General features: G+C 62.0%; 1 protein-coding gene across 7 annotated transcripts; it reads right to left on the bottom strand.

The window, feature by feature from the left end:
• Positions 1-357: 357 nt before the first annotated feature.
• On the bottom strand, positions 358-22457 carry SNED1 (sushi, nidogen and EGF like domains 1). Of its 7 annotated transcripts, none has more exons than XM_040613397.1 (33): positions 22128-22456; positions 18848-19135; positions 18137-18277; positions 17252-17414; positions 16235-16360; positions 15968-16081; positions 15043-15156; positions 14643-14756; positions 14394-14510; positions 13970-14095; positions 13596-13700; positions 13025-13138; positions 12748-12864; positions 12147-12263; positions 11944-12060; positions 11586-11699; positions 11331-11504; positions 11057-11170; positions 10028-10141; positions 9484-9597; positions 9283-9396; positions 8351-8647; positions 6976-7159; positions 6773-6885; positions 5992-6270; positions 5075-5219; positions 4646-4728; positions 3771-3857; positions 3440-3556; positions 2868-2958; positions 2163-2246; positions 1897-1934; positions 358-1456 (listed from the first exon to the last, which is right to left on the bottom strand). In XM_040613397.1, exons 1-32 carry the CDS (start codon positions 22329-22331, stop codon positions 1898-1900), a joined length of 4338 nt encoding a protein of 1445 aa, XP_040469331.1. In that variant the 5' UTR covers positions 22332-22456; the 3' UTR covers positions 358-1456; position 1897. The 7 variants fall into 7 exon arrangements, with proteins under 7 accessions (XP_040469331.1, XP_040469332.1, XP_040469338.1 ...); XM_040613398.1 differs by having other exon boundaries at positions 2868-2955; XM_040613404.1 differs by having other exon boundaries at positions 8351-8413.
• Positions 22458-22505: the final 48 nt, after the last annotated feature.

The following is a 22505-nucleotide window of genomic DNA, read 5'->3' as shown; positions in this document are numbered from 1 at the left end:
CAGGCAGCCTTGTGTGTCGCCATCTCGGACTCTTAGTTCTCCTCTGGGAGAAGAGCTAGAGCCTGCGCAGGAGCCGAGCGTTGCACCGGCCTGCTGGTTGTGGCTTCACATTGTCCCTGCCGCTCCCAGGCTGCTGCCAGATGCCTTGGCAGCTGCTTCTCTGGGACAAGCACTGTCAGGCTGCTCCCCAAAGCTCCTGCACCTGTTCTGCTCCAAGAGCATCTTCGGAGCTGCAGCTCAACATGCATGGCTGAACAACAAAGCGCTCTGCGACGCTCGCGGGAGGGGAAGGCTGCCCCGCGAGGATGCCCCCCACACTGCTGGGGAAATAACACTCTATACCGTAACTACAATATATCTCTGGTAGATATTAATTTATAATATACACTGTGTACATTAATACACAAATCTATGCTTAACTAGTGTTGTCATACAAACTCACAAAAACTAGGAACGTTTCTAAGCTACACTTTTTCCTTGTCTGCCCTGCCACCGCTGTTGGACAGCCACCGCGTGCATGCCGATTCTCTCCTCCACAAACAGTGCTGGCACCTCAGCACCACACGGTGCCACAGGGAATGCAAACAGGATGGCAACAGAGCTCGCTTCCTCGCTGAGCCCATGACGTGCCCTGCACTGGCTTGGAGGTGATTAGTGTCAGAACAAGCATGGTGTTACACCTCAGCTGATGAACTTCACCCTACACATCGCTTTTAAAATTCTTTCTAGGTGCTATATTGCTTTCCGAGCTGGAAGTTTGGTTAAAACCAGGGATTGTTTACAAAGCAAAGAAGAAAAGGCAGGCAGTAGAAGCTGCCCAAACGTGCCCCACTAGAGCAGAGGAGACAGGGATGTGCCCCCACTGCCCACACTTCACTGCTCAGGGGGGCTGCTCACCATTTCCAAGTCCATCTACATAGGGAAGGTCTTCTCCAACCAGACTGTTGTGGGCCACCTTCCAGGTGATAGCTAAGGCTTTTTGGTCTGCATTATATTTGTTGTATCTGTTGTATTTGGGGGTTATAGGTAATTTATAACCTTGGATTACAGAAGCAGGTTGGTACAGATGCTGTTGGCAGGGAGCTGGGGTCAGCCCCACTGATGCCTGAGCAGAGCTGGGAGCCTGTCACTTGTGCAGAGTGGCTGGGAGGGACCAAGTGGGGCTGGACCCTCAGGGGGCTGCTGCAGTACACTGGTGCTCAGCTCCTCGGGGGCAGAGAGGCGGCCAGAGTAAGGCAAGCCAGAGCAAAGGCAGTGCTGGTCCGGCGGAGGGAAGGGACTGCTGCTTGGCGTGCCGATCCAGCTGCATGTGCCTAACGGGCTGGAGGAGAGGGAGAGGCTGATGCCAGGCAAGAAGGTTCCCCTGCTGTGTTCAACCCAGTGAGCAGATCTGATCTTCCTGGTGTTTTAAAAAGCCCTTAGATGTGGAAAGATGAAGCTTCTACTGCTTTGAACCCTGTGAAGGAGCAGGAGGAGAATGAGCTGATGTGCAGAGTTCCCCCACTGCTGCCTCTTCCCACCCTCTGCACCTGTCTCAGGCTGGGAGAAGGGGACCTGCCCCCTCCGGGGTTCCAGCCTTTGCCTTGCTCAGGCAGGCAATGCTTGGGCCCTTTTTGTGCAGAAATCACTTGTTCATGGGGCTGCAGAGCTGCAGGGAAGCAGAGCATCGCCCCTGCTCCTCCAACCCAGCTGTGACCAGGAGCCATCAGCTACATGCCCAAGCCTGACAAGCACAGCAGCCGGAGAGGCCCCGCACGCCCTCAACGTGGCAGCACGAGCCTGGGCTGTGCTCTGGCCTCCAGCCTCCTCCCCAGCTCCCTGCACAGAGATGCGCACAGCCACAGGCAGGAACTGCCCCTGCCTGCAGCTGAGGAGGGCCTGGAGCAGGTTACTTACTCTACGGCTTCTTCAGTGTGTGACTGTTGCTTGGTTTTCTGAAAGAGAAGGGAGGAGAGCACCGTCAGCCAGCGCTCACAGGGAGGGAGGGCATGCTGAGCCAGCATCTAAGCCAGGGCCATGCGCTCCTCATGCTCTGTTCTGCACAGGGTGCCTGCAGTCCGCCCCCAGCCTAAGCACCCCCTCGTGTGTGGGGTGACACTGCCAAGCTGCATCCTCCCACCCCTGGCCACAGGACAGTGCACTCAGTACGCTGCCAGCCGTACCTGCTGGTTGTCTTCTCAGAACTGGTGCTCTCGCAGCTCTCCTTGTAGCAGATGTCCTGGTGTACCTTGTAGACTCTCCTGTACCTACACACACACAGAGGTGAGTTCTAGGGAATAACGGGGACAGATTTGCTTTTATAAGTGCAAGGTGGGAGTCTGGGGGCCTCCTCCGTTTCCTTCCAGACCGTGGTAGCCAGCCTTAGTAGGAATGGGGCTGAGCCTGCTGTGTCTGAGGGCTGGCAGCACATAGCCAGGCCCCCTGCGCCGCCTCCATCACGGGAAGGCTGGGGGGGGACAGGGGTCACAGCAGAGGCCCCCACGCTCTGATGCTGCAGGAGGGCTGGCCCTGGCCCTCTGCTTGCAGGTGGGGAGGCAGTAGGCAGGGGATCTGCTGCTGCCTGGGGGTCACACACACAAAATCCAAACTTGCTGTCACGTAGGTGGCTAACACTGCTACGGGGCTGTCATTTCAGCAGCGCCCTGCCCTGACACGCAGCTGGCAGGGCAGCCCCGGGGGCTCGAGGGCACATGAGGCTGCTCAGCCTGTGCTGGGGAGGGGGCAGCTGCAGCCACCTGGCAGCTGCCAGCCAGAGTCTGAGACAGCCTCACGCATGCGCTCCCCTCCCCAGAGTCGAGCTGCAGGGAGACACCCCTGGCTCTGACCACAAGAGGAAGGGGGGAGCACAACCCGCAGGCAGTACTCACAAGTAGTGGCAGGTGCCTCCTTCCCACACGGGGAATGACTTGGTTTCCGAGTACAGCCGTGTGCACGAGTGTGGCACGTTCTTGCAAGCTGCTTGGGGAATAGGAGAGGGGAGCTATCAACAAGCCCATCTCTGGCCCTGCCTGCCTGTGTCCTGTGGCAAGGGGCTGGTAAGTCCCCCCGGCTTCCCCTCTGCTCTCCTGGAGGGCTAGGCTCAACAGAGCTGACCCGCTGGCAGCAGCAGAGCCCCCAGCCTCACTATAGTGGGCAGGACACGAGCCTGGCAGAGGCAGAGGGCTTGGCCAGGAGCGGGGAGCAGACCTGCACTCCCAGATCTGCCTCAACTGGCAAGAGCAGAGCCCAGCCCCTCTCTCTGCAGCCAGCAGAGCACAGCCCTCTCTAGTGGAGCCTAGGCATGGTGGGAGCCCCTCGGCCAGGACGAGCTGGGTGCTGACAGGGTGTACTCCTTGACCTGCACCCTGCGGGATCCGTGGCTGGGATTGCTGCCAGGCTGGGCACATGCCATCCACCTGCTGGAGGGAGCTCAGCCCTCCAGCAGCAGTGCAGCACTCACCCAGCTCACAGAGCCGGCCCTTGAATCCTGCGCGGCAGTCACAGTGGTAGGACTCAGCATTTCTGCTGCAGGTGCCTCCGTTCCTGCAGGGGTTCGTGGAGCAGTTCTGCCCCTCACCTGCAAACCACATATGGCTGTCAGACCCTGGGGCCAGGACACAGCCCTACCCACCCCCTGGCATACCAGGGTGCTCCTGGGGACCACGCTGTGTGACCCTTGTGCATCTCCCAAAAGGGCAGCAACAAAGAGGGCAGGCTGGTGCCAAACGCCCTGCCTGCTCGTGGGGCCTCAGCTGAGTCCCTGCTGCTCCTGTGGCTCCCTCTGGACTTACTCTTGCTCTTGGCCTTGTGCAGCTGCAGTGCCAGACTGCCCTGGCTGGACACCTCCACATTCTCCAGCTTCACTGGAGCCTCCAGCTCTGGGAAACAAAAGGGTCAAATGTCACATCCAGCTGGGGCCAGATCCAAAGACTGCCCCTCTGATGGGATTCAGCCTGCTCGCAGCACAAGGGGGCTGGTCACGCCTCAGGCAGTGGTTTAGCCCTTCCCAGTTGGCACCCCATAGAATTAGGGTGACCACCCTGCCCTTCCTGGGCATCTGTGGGACATGGAACCCTGCGGAGGCAGGGGCAGAAGAGAGATGTGCGGCAAGCTGCCATCAGGTGTGCTTGGCCCCCTCCCCACCCCATGGTGGAGGTGGGGGTCCCAGGCCTGGTAGGATATATCTCAGGCCGGCACTTGCATCCCTGGTATTCTGGGGATGACAAATAGGGGGCTGGGCCTGGGCCAGCAAGGGGCTTCTTGTCCAGGTGCTCTCCTCGATTGCGAGGCTGTGCTTGGGGCTGGGGGCATGGGGGTGTCAGGCTGCTGGGCAGGCAGGGGCTGTACTGGAGGGCTGCAGGGTCACTGCCTGGGCTCCTGCAGCTGCTGGCAGGGGAGAAGGCCAGCCCCTGCTGCAGCCAGCACTGCCTCCCATCAGCAAGAGCTGGGCTCCCCAACCAGCTGTGCGTTACCCCTCTCCCTGGGCAAGGGTCTACAAGCAGGGCAGAGGTTTGTTTGCCCAGGGAGAGATGGGAGGGCTCTGCCCTCCCCTATGGCTCCCCCAGCCCTACAGCAGCCTGCCCAGCTGCCACCCTGTCCCTGGGGGGAGGCCTAACAGAGGGCACTGGGTGACAGGAACGGGCCAGAAAGGCAGCAGAGCTCTTACGCGTCTTCACAGTGATGGATTTGCCCAGCGCAGTGCTGAACCTGGCGCTGATCCTCCCTCTGCCATCCACCAGCTCGGTGAACCTGGGACAGGAGAGCCATGAGGGTACAGGGCACTGCAGGTTCCCCAGGCCACAGCCACCCCACGTGCTATGGCTGGAAGCAGCTGGATAAAGCACTCGCTGGTGGCATCAGGCTTTGGTGCAAGCACTGTAGGCTCAGCTGTGGGCAACACGAGGGGGCCTGCTCACCGGGCAAGGGCCTGCCTGGCTCAGGACCCCAGCAGGTGGGCAAGAGGCTGCAACCCAGCAGGAGCATGGCTTGACCCTGTGCGCGCCCAGACAGGGGAGCTGGAAAAAGGGGCTGTGCTCAGCCCAGTGCCTGGGCCAAGTGCTAGTGGAAGAACCAGGAGCGATGGAGCAGTGCCTACCTGGGGGCTGATGAGGGCTCCTCAGCTGCGTCATGATCTGCTAGCAAGCGCAGTTCAGGTAGGAAAGCTGGGGGCAGCCTGTTGCGCAGGACCCGGGGGTGTCCCGTTTGGCTCCACCGTCTCTCTGGAGCCCCATCCCTCTGCACTGCAGACCAAATTATTAGGCTTAGCAGGGAGCAGGCCCCGAGTCAGCACAGCAATGCAACTCTCTGCCTCTCCCCTCATCCCCAGGCTGCCTTTTAGGGCTGTCTGGGGACCTATGCACACTCTCCACACACCTGGGCTGCAAGTGCCTGTCCCGGTGAAGCACCACTGAGCTGTAACTCCGCATCTGCCCTCTGCTAACAGAGGTGGAACCCCGCCACCCCCACCTCCCTTTGCAGGGGACTTGTGTTCTGCATCTGCCCTCTGCTAACAGAGGTGGAACCCCGCCACCCCCACCTCCCTTTGCAGGGGACTTGTGTTCTGCATCTGCCCTCTGCTAACAGAGGTGGAACCCCGCCACCCCCACCTCCCTTTGCAGGGGACTTGTGTTCTGCATCTGCCCTCTGCTAACAGAGGTGGAACCCCGCCACCCCCCCCTCCCTTTGCAGGGGACTTGTGTTCTGCATCTGCCCTCTGCTAACAGAGGTGGAACCCCGCCACCCCCACCTCCCTTTGCAGGGGACTTGTTCTGCATCTGCCCTCTGCTAACAGAGGTGGAACCCTGCCACCCCCACCTCCCTTTGCAGGGGACTTGTGTCCTGCCCCCGCAGCCTGCTGCAGGCACCTGCTTCTGGGGCAGCAGGTCCCCGCGGACTCATTATTCTGTTGGTCAACTGGTTTCCTGGGCCCTGCCCTGATTCTCTGTTAGCCAGTCAATCTCTCATGCTGCAGCAAACCGGCAGCACCCCAGCCCTGGCAAGCTAGGCACTCACAGGTGGCGACGTAGAGGTGGATGGGCTCACTGTGCACTTGGCCTTGCTCCGTGTTCTGCACAGCTGTCACGGACAGGCGGTACCGCTGCCCAGGGAGCAGGTCCCGCACTGTGTAGGACACGAGCTTCCCGTTGGGCACGTAGCGGCTCTTCACACTCTGAGCAGTGGTAACGTTGATGATGTACCCCTCCACGGCACCGGCGGGCGGCTGCTCCCATGCCATGGACACGGAGGTGGCAGTGACGCGGGAGGCAGTGAGGTTTTGCGGGGGGAGAGGCCCTGGGGCAGGCAGGAGGTGGGGAGAAAAAAGGGTCAGCACTGGTGTCCTTGAACGGTGACGGCCCGGCTCGCCCACACACCGCTTTGCAAGCAAGCCACGCCCCCAGCTTGCCTAGCCACGCCCCAGCCAGCCCTCGGCTCGGCTCCAGCCGCGCGATGCGCCCGGAGGATGCTCGGCGCTGGGCGGGCGGGCGAACCCCCAGCTCCGGTCCCCGTCCTCCACCTGCCTTACAGCAAGGGCTGAGTCAGGCCCGTGTGCGCCCCACGTGGGGCTGAGCTCACGCCGGTCTTCAGCCGCAAACAGCACCTGGCCAGGGAGGACACGCGCTGCCCTTCCTGCCTGCGTGCCTCCTGCCCGCCGTGCTGCCCAGCCGGGCCGCCCGCCCCCGCAGCCCCCCCTCCCTGCGGCTTTCCTGCGGGCCTTGAGCCGCACCTGCCCTGCGCCTGCTAAACCCCCGGGCCCCTGCCACGGCACGGGGGCAGCGAAGGCAACCCCACTCACTCGTCCACACATGGAAGGGGGCTGTGGCCAGGCTCTCTGAGGGGTGGTCTTCTGTCCCCAGGCCGCTCAGTGTCGTGACATGGACAATGTACCTCTCTCCTGGCTGCAGGTCCCTGCAGGAGAGGAAGGCAGGGTGGGAAGGGGTGAGGCTGGGCAGCCTCAGAGGGCCACCTGGCCCCGCGCCCGCCTGCTGCCCCACTCACAGGAAGGTGTACTTGGCCACGCTGCTGTTCAGCTCCACGGTGCGGTCTGCCAGGTCTCCTGGCTGGTGGATGGAGACACGCACCCTACTGACAGTGGAGTGCTTGACCCGGTGGAGAGCCCACTGCACCGTGATGGCGCTGGCCGTCACGTTTGTGATCTCAAAGCCTTCCACCGGACGCGGTCCTGGCCGGAGCAAGTACAGAAGTCTGTGGTCAACCACTGGTCACTGTGGGTCACCCTGTCCCTTCCCCATGCCCCTGCAAGGTGGGTCCTGCCTGTCCCTTTGCATTCGCTTCCCCAGCGGGAACAGCTCAGCACCACCTACCCCACCAAACTCACACCCCCTATACCACTGTCCGGGAGCAGGGGTGCGGGCAGGTGGGATGCACACCTGTCTGCCTGCCTGCCTACAAGGCCTCACGCCACCCACGGCACCACTGGGACCGTCCTCAGCGGACTGGCTCCAACCCCCTGCTACCAGCTCCAGAGGGACTGCGGTGCCTGGCCCTGGCCCTGAGTCCACCGCACAGCCCAGATCTCACTGCCTCCGGCCCCGGCTCAGGGCCTCCCAAGACTGTGACTGGGGGCAAAGGCCCTTGCCCTGCCCAGTGTCACCATTGCCTTCTCCCCCAGCCCTCACTCAGCCGCAGCCTGCTGGGGGGGGGGGGGGGGATCTGGCCCAGGGGCTTCTCCCACCACCCCCTTCTCTCTTCAGAGGGCACTTTTCTAGGTCTAATCCCCTCCATTCTCAGTCTGCGCTCCATTTCTACATCCACCTGCCCTAGAACGCAGAACCAGAACCTCAGCCGTGCCGCCTGCTCGTGCCCTGCCCCCGGAGGCCTCACCAAGCCTCCTGCCCTCCACCTGTGGAGCAGCGGTCCTGCCAGCCCTTGCCCACCCTGGCACACCCCCCACACCAGGCTGGGCGGGATGCGGGGATGACTTGCCCATGGGGCCCCGCTACCCAGCACGGGGGCTTCCTCCAGCTCAGCCCCACAGCACCAGGGATGTGTGCTACCCCAGGTCCAGTGTCAAGAAGTAACTGGTGTGGTGGGCGCAGCCTGGCTTTGATGAACAGGATCCGGGAGCGGTCCCCGCTGCCGGCTCCCTTACCAGCCCCTGGGCAGGGGCCCAGTGAGCCTTGGGGGGTTTGGTCCCCTTTTACTCACAGCAGAGAGAACAGCAAGCCTCTGTGCCAAGCGCTTTCCAAAGACTCCCAGCTGGATTTTAGGATCTGCGCCACCAAACCCACCAGGGTCTGACACCAGGCTGGGCTGTGGCTGGAGCCGGCGGCGGGGAGGAAGAGGCACAAGCCCCGGCACTGCAGGGGCTGCGTGTGCTCACAACCGCGAGTCCCCCTGGGACACTACTCACTAGTGCGCGTGGTGAGCATGATGGGCCTGCTGATATCATTCTTGTTGTTCACGTTGCGTTTGACTGAAAAGACAGAAATATTGTAGGCTCTGCCGGAGGCTAGTGCCCGCAATTGGTGGGCAGAACGACTTCGGTCCACAAAATCTGTCCTGCGGTAAGAGCCGTCGAGGGATACGTACGTCACGGCGTAGCCGTCAATGAGTTGCCTGGCAGCTGCGTCCTCAGGTGGGTGCCAAGAAATCAATACACCAGTGTCCTCCACCCTTTCCACCTTTAATGAGGTTGGTGGCAGCAATTCTTCAGGGTGTGGGCAAAAGCAAAGGGGAGAGGTAACGCCATGAATCTTTAGAGAACAGACCCCGGCAGCAAGAGGCAGAGCGGCAGCAATGGAAGATGGGGCCCTTGCTCTCTCTCCCTCAGTGCGCCCAGCAGGAGCCCTGCAGGCACCAGCTACACCACGGGCCTGGCAGGCGCAGGAGGAGTCAGGGCACCAGCAGCGCTCCCCGCCACTGCAACCCAGCAGCACCGGTGGCCAGGCATTTGCCAGCACCTGCCAGGATTGGGGCGCCAGCAAGACGGGCCAAAGACCACACAGAAGCCGGTGCTGGCCACGAGAGGCTTCCCTCGGGCGCCTCAGCCTCCCCTCCTGAGGGCATCCGAGGGATTGCCATCGCTGCTGGGGGCCAGGGACACCCGTCCCCAGTGTCCTCACGCCAAGCCTGGCACCTGCAGCAGCAGCTCAACACACCAGCACCTGCCTGCAGCATCGGTGGGGCCCGGGCTGCCCCCCATGGAGACAAGGCCCCAGCCCTGCCTGCCTCAAGGAGAGCTGCTGGTCCCGGATGGCGTCAAGCCCCATGTAGGTGGTGGCCACTGCCAGGTCAGTGTCGAGCCCCATGCCATGTCCTGGTGCCGCTGATGAGGGCCTTTACCTTTTTCGCAGCTCTTGCCTGTGTAGCTGACTTTGCAGGTGCAGCTGTGGGTGCCATTGCCGGGCAGGCAGTAGCCTCTGCTCCCGCAGGGGCTGGAGAAGCACGGGTCGCTGGCTGTGGGAGAGGTGCCGGGCCCAGCGGTGTTAGCAGTGCTGGCTGGCCCAGGGGCCGCCCAGCACCGAGCTGCCCTGCCCGCCTCACCTGTCTCGCAGTGGTAGCCGAAGAAACCCTCCGGGCACACGCAGAGGTAGGAGCCCCCATAGCTCTCACACTCCCCTCCGTTTCGGCAAGGGCCCGACTCGCAGGCGTCCACTTCTGGAGGCAGGGGGAGGCCAGCAGTGAGCAGGGGCCCCCAGCGTGCCAGCAGCCAGCCCCGCAGGCGAGAAACAGCCCCTCCGAGGGGGCAGCAGGACAGACATGCAGCCTGGGGCTCAGTGCAGCCCCCCTGGGCCCAGAACCCCACCCAAGCGCCACGGTCACCGCATCCCCTGGCAAGGGGTGGATGCCTTCAAAAGGGCATCACCAGCAGACACCTTGTTTCCTTGCTCCCTCCCCACTGGATCGGTTTCAGCTCTGCCCCCAGCACCAGAGGCCAGGAGGTGCACGAGGCACCAAGCACACGGAGCAATGGCTCAGGGTCAAGGTCCCCAAGAGCTGACCAGCTGCCTGGCTCGGTGCCAGTCCTGGCCACATGCTGCGGCCCACAGCCCAGCCTCCTGCCACCCTGGTAAGGGCGGGTCCCTACCTGTCTCACACTGTGTCCCCACAAAGCCCTCAGGACAGTAGCAAGCGAAAGACCCAGGGAGGTCCCGGCAGGTCCCTCCATTCTTGCAGGGTTCTGAATGGCATTCGTCAACATCTGGGGAGTTATGGGAGGAAAGAGTGCCAGCTCAGCCCGAGACAGGGGGCTCAGAGAGGCAGCACTTCTCCCACAGGGTGCAGACCCCCCCCACATCACTTGCTACCCCAAAGCCCGCTGGCCAGGAACAGCCCTGCTCCTAGGGCCGTTGGGAGCCCACTGCCCCACACCTGCCCCTCCGCAGGGGCTGCGTTGGGAGCTGGCCATGAGGAAATGCACTCAGGGACACCTGGCAGTGTAGGGCTGTGCCAAGAGGTCCCATAGGGTGCCTGCAGCATGTCCCCTCCTCTAACCCCTGGCAGGTATCCCACCTTCCGTCACCACTGTCCTCTGCCAGGCCCTGAGGAGCTGGGCTAGAGATGCCTGCCGGAGTCCCACCAGCCCTGAAGCTGCCCATTACCCCTTCAAAGAGCACCCACACACAACCACAACCACATGCATACACAGGAGCAGGAGCACAGGGCAGCCAAAGATGTGCAGCCTCAAGCTGAATTTCCTCCCCGGTCTTAGCTGACAGCTTTGGAACCATGCAGCGCACTTCCTACCCAGATCCCGAGATCGAGGGCTTGCCTGCACAGGCTTAGCATGCATCAGAAGCCACTGCCCCCTCAGCGATGGGGGATGCCCACACAGCATCCACTTGTGGGAGGACGCAAGTAGCACACCTGCCCCTGCAGCCCCGACCAGAAGCAGCATCTCCCCACTGGCTCACCCCACAGCTGGCTGGGAGCTCTTGGAGAGAAGCCCTCGCCACAGACTGATCTGAGCACAGACAGAGGACCGAAGCCAGTGCATGCAACTGCAGGCAACCCAGCTCCTGACCGTGGGGGTTGTTCCCCGGGGGCTGGCAGGTGAAGCAGGGTTTGCTGTGGCCACCTGTGGCAGCCCCGAAGCATTCCTGGCACAGTCTCTCACCTGACTCGCAGCGGTGGCCCACGTAACCCGGCTCACACAGGCACAGGAAGCCAGCGATGCGGTCCTTGCACTGGCCACCGTTCAGGCAGGGCTGGGACCAGCACTCGTCAATCTCTGCAGGCATTTGGGCAGGGGAGAGACAAGGTGAGAGCTATGAATGCTGGGCAGGGGTCCCCAGCGGGGTTAGGACCAAAGTATGTGTCCTGGGGTCACCAAGCCATGGTTGTGACCACAGCCCACTGGGACATCACCGCAGAGCTTGGCCACTCCTCACCATCACATTCGGGGGGGTCACTCCAGATGCCTGGCAAGTGGCAGACGCGTGGGTGGTTGTGCTGGCTGAGGGCATAGCCCAGCTCACACTGGTATTCAGCCAGCGAGCCCACCCTGGTGGAGTTGAAAGAGGCCTGGGCATGCTTCACCTCACTGGGGACACCGCAGTCAACCTCTGGGGAGAGATAGGGGGGTGAGGGGGGCCTGCAGAAGCACCCCGAGCCCCTGGCTAGCAGGGGCAGCACAAGGCCCTTACCAGACTGGCAGTGCTTCCCTACATAGCCCACTGGGCACGTGCAAGTATAGCTCCCGCCAAGGTCCTCGCAGGTAGCGCCATTCTCGCAGGGACTAAGGAAGCACGGGGAGGGCACTAGAAGAAAGCGGAGCAAACTGCAGAGCTGACAGAGCCCAGGAACCAGAGCCACCCCCCTTCCCCCTCCAGCAGTGCTGCCCTGCCCTCCAGCAAGGAAGAGTCGAAGCACTCCAAATTACGGGGAGGGGGGTCCAAAGCAAGCAGCGAGGCTCGCCTGCTGCTGCCACGGCTGTCAGCTCTACCAGCTGTCCCATCCCCTCCCCAGGCAGCCCCAGCCCTGGCACATCCTGCTTACACCCACCAATCTCGCAGTGCCGGCCGGCGTAGCCTGGGGGACAGTCACACTTGTACTTGCCGATGTAATGGAAGCAGGTGCCCCCATTCTGGCAGGGCCCTGAAGCGCAGGGGTCCGGCTTACCTGGGGGCAGAGGGTAGGCGGGAGCTGAGCAAGCGAGCGGGACAACTGCCACCTCTCCTCCCCGGGTGGGGGCCAGGGGGCCGTACCGATCTCGCAGTGCTTGCCGGTGAAGCGGTAAGGGCAGGTGCAGTGGTACTCGCCATCCGCCTCCCTGCAGGTGCCCCCGTTGCGACAGGGCCCCGTGCTGCAGGGCCGTGGCTTGGCTGCAGAGAGAGTGCCAAAAGCAGGGGTCACCCACTGCCGCAGGCACACCGAGAGCCACCTCCTCCTGCCAGCGGCCTGCCAAATCCCTTGCTGTTGCAAAGCCGAGCACACCTGGGCCTCACAGCCCTGGGCTCAGCAATACTGCAAAACAACATCCCAGCAGATGCACACCAGGGCTGCTGGGGGGTGGGGGGCGCGGGACAGGTGGCTGCTCCTGAGGCCAGAAGCTCAGGCACGTAAAAATTCCAACACAGATGGTGTTGCACAAGGAAACACAACAACTACATCGGCTGACTGACTGTCAGGGACTGTGAAGGGAGCCGTGCAATCCTCCCTCCACCCTGCAGGATGGGATGGGACGGGATGGGATAACCCACTCCCAGCTGCAGTTCAGCAAGCAGCCACCCATCTCCCACGAGGGTCCAAGCTCTTCTCCCACCCTCTGCCAGGTCCTGGGGCTGCCAGGGAGCTCCACGTGGATACCTTTCTCACAGTGCTTGCCAAGGAAGCCTCGAGGACATTCGCAGGTGTACGAGTCATCGTGAACCTCACAGGACCCCCCATTCAGGCAGGGCTCAGAGTCACAGGGGGATGGCATCGCTGCAAAGCCAAGCACACAGGGCATCACCGAGCACGTACAACCAGGGGTGCAAGGGCTGTTCCCCGGCTGATGATGGTTATAACCCTGCTCGCCCTTCCAGCCCCTGCCAAGTGTCCTTCCCTGGGGATGGTCCTGCATGCCCACGGACGAGAAACTTACTGTGGTTGGTGCCGTAGTCAGTGTGGCAGACGCAGAGGTAGCTCCCACCATACTCCATGCAATACCCGCCGTCCGGGCACTGCGTGTTCATGTTGCACGGTGTGGTGGTGACTTCTGCAAACACATGGCCAGCGCCAGCCTCCGTCAGCCAGTGGCAGGAAGACACCCAGCCAGCTGCCTGGCCAGAAACAGGAGTCTCCTAACTTTGCAGGGTCTGATGAGACAGGAGGGACCTTATGTACCCCACCCCACAGACAGTGCAAATGGCAAGGGCCAGCCTGGATGCCCCACAAGCTGCAGGGTGGAAGCGTACAAAGACTGTGGTTCCCTCCCTACCCAGGGGAGCCAAGATGGGGCCAGGGGCTGGGAGACGCATGTCTCAAGGGCGAGCGATGGAGATGGAAGCATTGCCTCCTCACTAGGGGACAGTATTTCCAGGCTCAAATTTAGCGCGTGCCCCCGGTACTGTCGTAGGTTCAGGCACAGACAGTCTCCTTGCTTGCCTGCAGCCTGCTTGGCTCAAGCATCCCAGAGAGGGTGCAACGACAGTGAACAAGAAGCTTTCACCTACCGAATTCACAGAGGAGACCAAAAAAGCCAGGTGGGCACTGGCAGATGGTAACATTCCCTTCCAGACAACTGCCCCCGTTGCGGCACTCGCAGCCTTCCGAGAGCTCTGCAAGACAGGAGACGGGAGCTTCCCAGGACCCTCCTGCTTGCGGGACTGGGACAGCCAAGCAGCCTTGCCAGATACCACCCATGGGAGGGGCTCAGGTGGGCAGCAGCCATGAACCCCCCAGGCATGGCCTCCTTCAGTGGGACGGACCCGCTCTTTAGTCCAGGAGCCCTGAACAGGATCTCTGGGGTTGCTGCTTCCCCTTCTCAGGAGCACGAGGGCTCCCCTAGAGATGCCACACACCCCCAGAGACACCCCCCAGTACTCACTGTCTCGACAGTCTTGCCCAGTGTAGCCCTGCTGGCATTCGCAGACATAGCCCTGCTCCGTCTCCAGGCAGCTGCCTGCGTTCTGGCACGGGTGGGAGAGGCAGGCACCGGGCACACGGGGCCCACCTGTGGGGAAGGGGGAGGCTGAGCCAGAGCCATCCCGGCCTGAGGGTGGAACATCCCCTGTCCCGGGGGCTGGGCAGAGCCAGTCTAGCCTAGCTTCATGCTGGAGACCCTGACATTGCCGAGCACCCACCGGAACGAACTCCATCTCAGCAGCACCACAACCCCTCTGCATAAGCTGCCCGCCAGCTTTTGGCGGTGCCTACAGCTGCCATAGGCCCTTTTTAGCCATTTGCCTCTTGCTGCCTGGCTCTCCCAAAACCAGCTCCTGGGCTGGGCTGAGCTGAGCGTCTCCACTCACCGTACTGGCAGTTGTTGCCGTAATAACCTGGGGAGCAGGTGCAGATGTAGCGGCCGGGGCGGATGTAGTTGCACGTCTGACGGTTCCGGCAGCTCCGGTCCTCGCAGGAAGACGAGTCTGGGCAGGGAAAGCAAGCGTGCAAGTGATGAGCACAGCCTGGCCCTGAGAGGGGGACTGTGACAGCCAACAGAGCATGGGGGACACAGTCCCTGGCATGGGTGGTCCCGGGGTGCAGGCAGAAGCAGGCACCTGTCTCACAGCGCTGTCCCACGAAAGGCTCCAGGCACATACAAGTGTAGTTATTGACCAGGTCAACACAGTGCCCACCGTTCAGGCACGGGCTGGACTCACACTCATTCACCTCTGCAAGGGGAGGTCAGGAGAAGCTGTCAGGCCACACGCAGGCACTGCCGGGCTGTCGGTTCACCCGCTGCCTCCCATCCTGAACGATGCTCAGGAGGCAGAAAGCCACAGTCGGGGAAGGCAGGGGAAGAAAAATCAATCAATAAATAAATAAAATCGGCACCACCGGCAACATTGAGCGCTCCTCTCCCAAAACTCTGGCCAGGAGTGAAGCACAGTGGGAAGGCAGCTTGTCAAGGCATGAAGCGCCACCATCTCCCCACCCACGGCTGCTCCTGCCACCCACCTGTCTGGCAGTCTGCACCCGTGTACCCTGGCTGGCACAAGCACTCTGCTGTTCCATTCACCACCTGGCACCTCCCGCCGTTCTGGCACACCCTGCTCTCACATGGAGACTCTTCTACAGCGGGACACCAAGAAAAAAAAAAAAAAGAAAAAAAAGAGGGGGTGTCAACTCAGGCACAGGACCAGCACACAGAATCGTCTGCACACAGGGTGATGCTAGGGCTGGGCAGAGAGCACAGCTCACAGCCATCAACACTCCCTCCGGCAGGAGACAGCCATGTCCCCGGGCACGGCTCTTCCCAAAACCCTTCCCTGGGCAGCTCAGCCCTTTGATCCCCCTGCGCCTCTCGGATGCCATCGTGCTGCACTGGGCGTTTCTCCCTCCCTCCATTCCCCAAAAGTCAACTCCCTGCTCACCATCTCCACCACCGCGCGGGGGGCTCACTGGGAGCCAAGTGCTTTGGCGGCACCTCCACCAGCAGGTGGAGGCCAGCGGAGGGGGAAACCAGCCACCACGGCCTCTGCCAGGGACTGGGAGAGTCCCCACTGGCTTCAAAGGGCTTGGGACCAGAGCATCACCTGCAAAAGCAGGGCCTCCGAGACATGTTTAAGCACTAATCGCCAGCTTTCCTCGCTGAGGGAGTGGTGGTGGGAAGAAGTGCTGGCAGCAGCGCTAAGCGGAGCCCTCAGCGGAGAGGGCTGCCAGCAGCAGGAAGGGCTCATGGCCAGAGCAAAGCTTCCTTTGCCTGCAGCAAGCTGAAATCCAAGACGGCTGTTGCAAACTGCTCGAGCCCAGCAGCTGCCGCAGCAGCCCTGGTCTCAAAGAGCCCCCCCACCAAGAGCAGCAGTGCCCCCTGAGCCTGGGGTCTCGGCTCTTCATGCGTGGCAGAGAGCCAGCCCTGCTGTGCCGGCAGCCCTGCACTCACCAGTCTCACAGCTGGCACCTCTGAAGCCCAGCGGGCACCTGCAGCTGAAGCTGCCAGCACCGTTGAGGCAGGTGGCTCCATTCTGACATGGGTGGGAGAGACACTCATCCACATCTGAAACAGAGCCCCAGGTTGGGGCAAGAGCTCAGGGCAGGGACAGGGACAACCCGAGGGACAGACAGACTGCCAGCATACAGCGGTCATGCCAGCAGCGAGACCTGCTCCCCGTGGCAAAATGCCGGGAGGGAGCTTGGGGCCAGCACTCACCGACGTGGCACCTCTTCCCGGTAAAGCCAGCCAGGCAGGAGCAGGTGTAGGAGGGGTTCCCCGTGATGCAGTCCTCGATACACTTCCCCCCATTGAGGCAGGGCCGCAGTGTCAGGCAGACAGAGGCTGTGGGGACAGGCAGTGCCCCCCTGTCAGCCTGTGCCCCAGCAGTGCTCACCCACCACCTTCCAGCCACACCAGCGCCAGGGTCTGTCCCTGAGCCCGCCCAGCTCCCTGGGGTGCTCGGGAAGCCCATGGGGGCCACCTGCCTCACGGTGGGGCAGGGTCTGCTCCTCACAGGCTCCCCTGGGACAAGGGGGGGCAGTTTTATTCCTCATGTGCAAGGGCGAGAGGCTGCACAGGGTCAGCCCTGCCAGCCAGGGGACATAGATGACGTGCCTTCACCTATCACCCGAGACAGAGGGAAAGGGGGTGGCAGAGCCCCTGTACAGCAAACCCACCAGTAACGCGAGACATGCGCAGATCACAGGTGGGAAAAGATGGCTGGGGGGAGCAGGGACGAGGAACGGGAGACCAGCAGCTCCGTGGGGAAGGTGTCAGGACCCCTGGGGTTGGGAGCGTGGCTCAGCCCTGGCACCCTGGCCCCGTGGGGGAGGGTGGCACCAGCCTCCTAGGACTTATGGAGGTGTGCATCCCCCAAGGGTGTCAGCCCCTTGCACCCTGCCCTGCCTGCCAGTGGGGTCCCACCTAGGCACCATCACCTCCTCCCCAGCCTCCCTAATCACTCCCCGCAGGCTCTTTTATCTCAAAAGTCTTCCTCCCCACCCCATTTGCTCTCCCAGCCCCTTCCCAGCCCCAGGGCACCCATGGGTGCCATTCCCAACCACGGCAGGCAATGAGGACAGTCCCCCCATGGCTGCCTCCCCTCCCTCCCCAAGCCCTTCAAGCAGTTTCCTCCACCCCGTGGAGGTGGGGGTTGAAGCAGGGAAAGACGGGGCTGGAGAACAGTATGGGGTTGGGTTGGGAGTTAAATAAACCTAACTGCTGTCCTCTTACTTGTATTGCTGCAGCCCCCCACTTGCACCTGGGCATCATCGATTCTGAACACCCAGCGCCCGGGGATACCCACATTTGTCGTCATCTCCACGTCAGCGATGTCATCGGTGCGGGATCCAGGGATGTTGAAGTAGCGCTTTCCATCACCAGCGTTAAAACCTGCCTGGGAGGACAACAGCAGAGGGTAACAAGACATCACTAGTGTACAGAGGGAGGCGGCTGGAGCTTGAGGGCTCACGTCTCTCGCCCCTCAGCACCACTGGCGGCACCACTCGGACCAACTGTCCCATTCCACACAGCACCAGCCAACGCCCAGCCCTGTCCACACGCTGGGACAGCAGATGGTGCACGGGGGTGAAGTGGCCACCCTGCCTGCACGGTCCCTCCCCTGGGATTCAAAACCCATCTGCTTCCTCTCCACCTGCAGCATCCTGCCTGCTGCAGGCTGGCAGGCAGGGGGCCAAGCACAGATCAACTGCCGCTAAATTCACATATCCAAACGGGTACTAGTGGTTTTGCGGGTGCGGGTGTTGGCTTTTTTTCCCTTAAACACAACAACGCACACAAGGATTAAATAAAAATACAAGCAAAAGCTATGCTGGCTATAGCAGCTGCTCTTAAAGGCTGAAGTTAGGAAGGAAGAGGAACTACAAGGCAGCAGCCAAGGCAAAGACCTGTGGTTTCAGGACAACAAAGCCCCCTGTATGATCTCGGCTTTGGGAGCCAGAGCACACACAGATATTTAAGAACTTTTTTTTTTTAAAAAAAAAAAAAAAAAAAGTGCAGAGGGAGGCTTTCCACCTCAAAAAAAACCAAACCAGGAACTGCAAACTTGCAGGGCGAATAGGCTACCTGGGCGCTCTAGGGGCTGTGTTTGCCGCTTACCTGTGCTGCGATGCCGCCGAGCCCGGCAAAGTCCCCCCCACTGCTGGCGTGCATACCCGTGGTCCAGGTGATGGACTCATAGTTGAAGATGGTGAAGGACAGCTTGCCATCCGTGATGAGGACAATCTGGAAAGTGTTTACCTGCAGCAGGGAGGGGAAGAAAGCAGTGAGCAGGCAGGCGAACTGGTCAGAAAATAAAATGGAGAAAGCATTTAGCAAAGGAGCGTTTCTTTCAGCCCCAGTCCTCCTCTGCTAGAAAAGGCAGTCGGGTTTAATTATTTTTAATCCTAAGGTGTTGTGATTCCCCTGGCCCAGCACCCCAGCCAGCCGAACAACTCTGTTCTCCTCCCAGGGGAATGGGAAAAATGGGGAGGAAACATGGTTATTTGGCCTCTGGAAAAAAGTCACCAAATGCCACATGCGACCCACTCCTCAGCACAGGCAGGCAGGCAAATGCTGTCCTGCTGCTGCCCAAGAAGGGGAACGCAGCCTCCACGTGGCGCAAAGAGGAGTGTTTGGATTTGCCAGCTCAGCGCTGCTCTGTCACGGCAAGGTGTCGCGACAGAGCCACTGGGGTCAGCTTATCCCTACTGACAACTCCATAACATGTGCAGCTGGAGCGCCGCTGCCATGAAAGGCACCAAAGCTCCGGTGGGATGCCCAAAAAAACCCTACCCCTAAACTAATGGCCGCTTTGCGCCACCTACTCACCGGCGAAAATGAACTGCCCCCAAAGAAGGTCACTCGGTACCAGGTGGCAATGAACACCCACTGCGCAGAAAACCCCGGGAACTCGGGGAAATACTGTGCGATGTCCCTGCTCGCTCTCTCCAAGATGGGCTGTTCAGTGCTCTCCCGGTAATACACATCGCCTGCCCGCCGGTTATCCACATCTGCCCAGAAAGCCGCCACCACACGCCGGTCCTTGGAGATGGGGAAGGCCACCGGGGTGAACTGGGAGACCTCCTTCAAGAATGAGATAATCCCATTGTTGTTCACCTGCAGAGAGGGAGGGAAAGAAATGGGCTGCCACAGCTGATTCCTGCCACCGGCAGGAATCCATGTTTTAAAGGCACTTTCCATTTCACCATTCCTTCCCACCACCACCACCACCCACCACCACCACCCCCCGCTTTCCACAAATATTGGAGCGCTTCCCCTTCCTGCCTTTGGAAGCGGAGACGTGCCCCGGCACCCGCAGCCCCCTGCCTCAGCCACTCGCTTGCTGGAGTGCGGCTGTGGGGAGGCAGCCACACGAACAAACCCAGCCCTGTTCTCCGCCGCGGCCGGGCCAGGGAAAGGGGGAACAGCTGAGAAAACTGCAGCAGCCCCGGTGCTTTAAACAAACAGCGCCCAGCACACTTGGCCAGCTCACACCGATGCTCTATTGGCAGGGACAAGGGGCTGTTTCGCTTGCTCCCTGCTCTCTTACAGCTGACATGCAGCCTGCAGGGCTGGGGTCTAGGGCTGAGCATTGCTGCCATCCCCCTGGCAGAGGGGGTCGTACCCATGCCAGACAGCCGCCAGCCCAGGACAGGGGGAGTCTTGCTGGGCAGCAAGCCATCCACCGGTATGCAGCAGTCTGAGCGAGTTAACAGGTCCCCAGGTAACCAAGTGCCACCATCCCATGCAAAGCCCCCTGTGCTGTCTGGGCCTCGACAGGCTCCTCTCATTAAAGTGGGGGATGCCAGACACCCGGGGTGAGATACTGCAAGCTCCAAGCTCTCCCCAGCGCTAATTAACTGGGGCAATTAAGGTCCTGGGATGCCCAGCCCAGGGACACATAGCAGAGGCAGCCCTCAGTCCAGGGAAGGAAGCTGGGCACAATGGATGCTGCTGCCAGTAGTGCTGCCTCCTGGCTCAGGGATGCAGTGGGAGCAAGGAAGGGGAGGAAAACCCTGCCTGCACTGCTGCCCGAGCAGGGAGCGAAGGGGCAGGGATCAAAGGGAAACACTCTCGCCTTCAGCCCCATGTTCCCAGGAAGAGATCCCTGCTGCAGTGGCAACCCAGCGGGGCAGGAGGCTCCCAGCAGCTTCGGTCCCCTGCCCACAGTGCTGCCTGCAAGCAACAGCAGGACAGGCAGAGGCATACAGCCCCCCAGCTGAGCTCCCTGGCGTGCAATGCCTGGCACCAGCAGCATCAGCCTGGCAAGCCCTTGGGCTGCAGGGTGATAAAGGGCGGGCACAGTACAGGCAAGAGGCTCTCAGGCAGACAGCGCAGCCCTGGCACACAGCAGGCAGGGGCAGGCAGTGGTGTCACGCTTGCGTGCTGACAAGAAGCCAGGAGCCAGTGTCCTGCCAGGAGCCACGCTGAAGCCAGGGTGCCTGGATGCTCAGGCAGGGACAATTGGACTGTGAAAGTCCCATGCAGCCCCTGAGAAAGATCCCCAGTCCCTCCATGCAACAGGGCAGTCCTTGCTGTGACTAAGGGGAAGAGGATTCCTGTTTCCCAAAGCCTCCGTAACCCCACAGTGTCCACAGAGGAACATTCTTCCCCTGATTAAAGCAAGATGGGAGAGAGCTGGAGCCAAGAAGGGCTTTTTTTATTGTTGCTGGTTTTTGCAAAGGAGGAGGGGGAGGTTGAAGGCAGCCCTCGAGGACAGAGGTTTCCAGGTGAGCACAGCCCCGTGCCAGCTCCCCCAGGACAGCGGCTCCCCAGGGAGGAGCAGCCCTGCCACACAGACCTCCATGCTGGAAGCCCACGAGCTGGTGCTGCAGAGCCAGGGGGATGCACTGCCTTCTGACCCCTGCAGCCCCTCCAAGACCCAGAACCGTGCTGCAGATCCAGTATGGAATGGCCATCACATCACCTGGCTTGTCCCAGCCTCCTCTATCTTCCCACTGTTGCTTAAGCCCCAAGCCCACATCCCCCCCACCCAATGGCAACTTTTATTGGGGGGCGGAGGGGAAAGGCACCGGAGAGGACCAAGGACCTCCTGCGCTTAGCCCAGGTGGTGGGATGACGCACAAGTCTGAGACAGCATTGAGGTGATACTGAGCCCTCTCCTCCACCAGCCAGGTCTGGATTGTCAGTCAGCCCAGAGCAAACCAGGGAAAAGAGAAGGCACGAGGATGCTGGAAGATTCACTGCACCAGGTGGGAGCTGGCAGGGGGAGCACGGACTCCACCCCAGGATGCAAAGGCAAGAGTTCAGAGCCAGCAGCACCCAAAATGCTCTGGGGACAACCAGGCAGTCGGGGCTGCTCCTCTGCCTGATGGGGGACACGATAGGCTGCTCCTCTAACTTTTGGGGGACATGACAGTCCAGGTGTGACTCGAGTTCTCAGGCTGCAGTCGAGGTGGCTCGGGGGCTGCAAGGGAGCACCCTGCCAGGGGCCGCAGAAGCCCAGCCATCCTGACGGGCACAGGGAGGAGAGGGAGCGGGATGTGCTGAATGCCCAGCCGAGCCTGCTGCAACACAACCCGAAGGGCAGCTGTGTTCATTCTGCACGGCACCCGGAGCCCCGCCACCTCCTCCCCAGAACACCCGCCATCTGGGGGACGCGACACGCCTGCTCCGAGTGCTCACCCACCCGCCCACCCAGCCCTGCTCGCTGCCGCTGGGACCCCCACGGCACCCCGCTGCGTGGGCCAGTCCCATCGGGCGAGGGAATTTCTGGCTCCAGCCAGGGCTGCGCTCGGGGCTCCCGGCTGCAGGCGAGCACTTCAGCCGGCATCCCCAGCACGGCGGGGCCGGGACCCTCGCCAGGGCCGGGACCCCTGTTGCGCTCCCTGAGGCTGCCCCCGCGCCGCCAAGCCAGGGCTCCGGCACGGCCAGCGTGCCTCCGAGCCCCGCCACATCGCCCCTCCGCCGTCAGCACACCGGTATTGCGCTGACGCTCCGAGTTACATGGGGACCACCCAACAGCCCCGGGGAAACTCAGATGCACTTGGACGCATCCAAGCAGGGCTGTATTTTAAGAATAATGAAAATACATAAAATGAAACGGGAGGCCCCGGGGGAGGCCGCCCCCCCAGCCCCCGGTACTCACATAGAGGCCGGTGTGGCCCGCGCCGAAGAAGGGGAAGGGGACAGAGAGGGGCCGCAGCTCGGAGCCGCCGTCGTCCTGCTTCCGCGTGGCGGCGTCGCCCTGTGCCGGCCCGAAGGGGTAGAAGTCGGCCAGGGGCACCACGCCGCCCGCCCACAGCCACTCGCCCAGGGCCACCAGCACGACCCAGCCCGCCAGGCCCCGCATGGCCGCCAGGACCCGCCGCTCGCCTCTCACGCCGGCACCGGCCACCACAGCATGACGGGGGAAAAGCACCCGCCGGCGGGCGCGGAGCTGAGAGGCGGCGGCGGCGGCGGCGGCTGCGCGGGGCGGGGCGGGGCGGGGCGCGCGGGGCGGGGCGGGGCGGGGGCGGGGCGCGCG

This window comes from Falco naumanni, chromosome 13 (assembly GCF_017639655.2).
Source record: "Falco naumanni isolate bFalNau1 chromosome 13, bFalNau1.pat, whole genome shotgun sequence".
In the NCBI taxonomy this organism is placed as follows: Eukaryota; Metazoa; Chordata; class Aves; order Falconiformes; family Falconidae; genus Falco; species Falco naumanni.
Note: the sequence above shows the minus strand (reverse complement) of the source record. Positions and strands in the feature narration are given on the sequence as shown.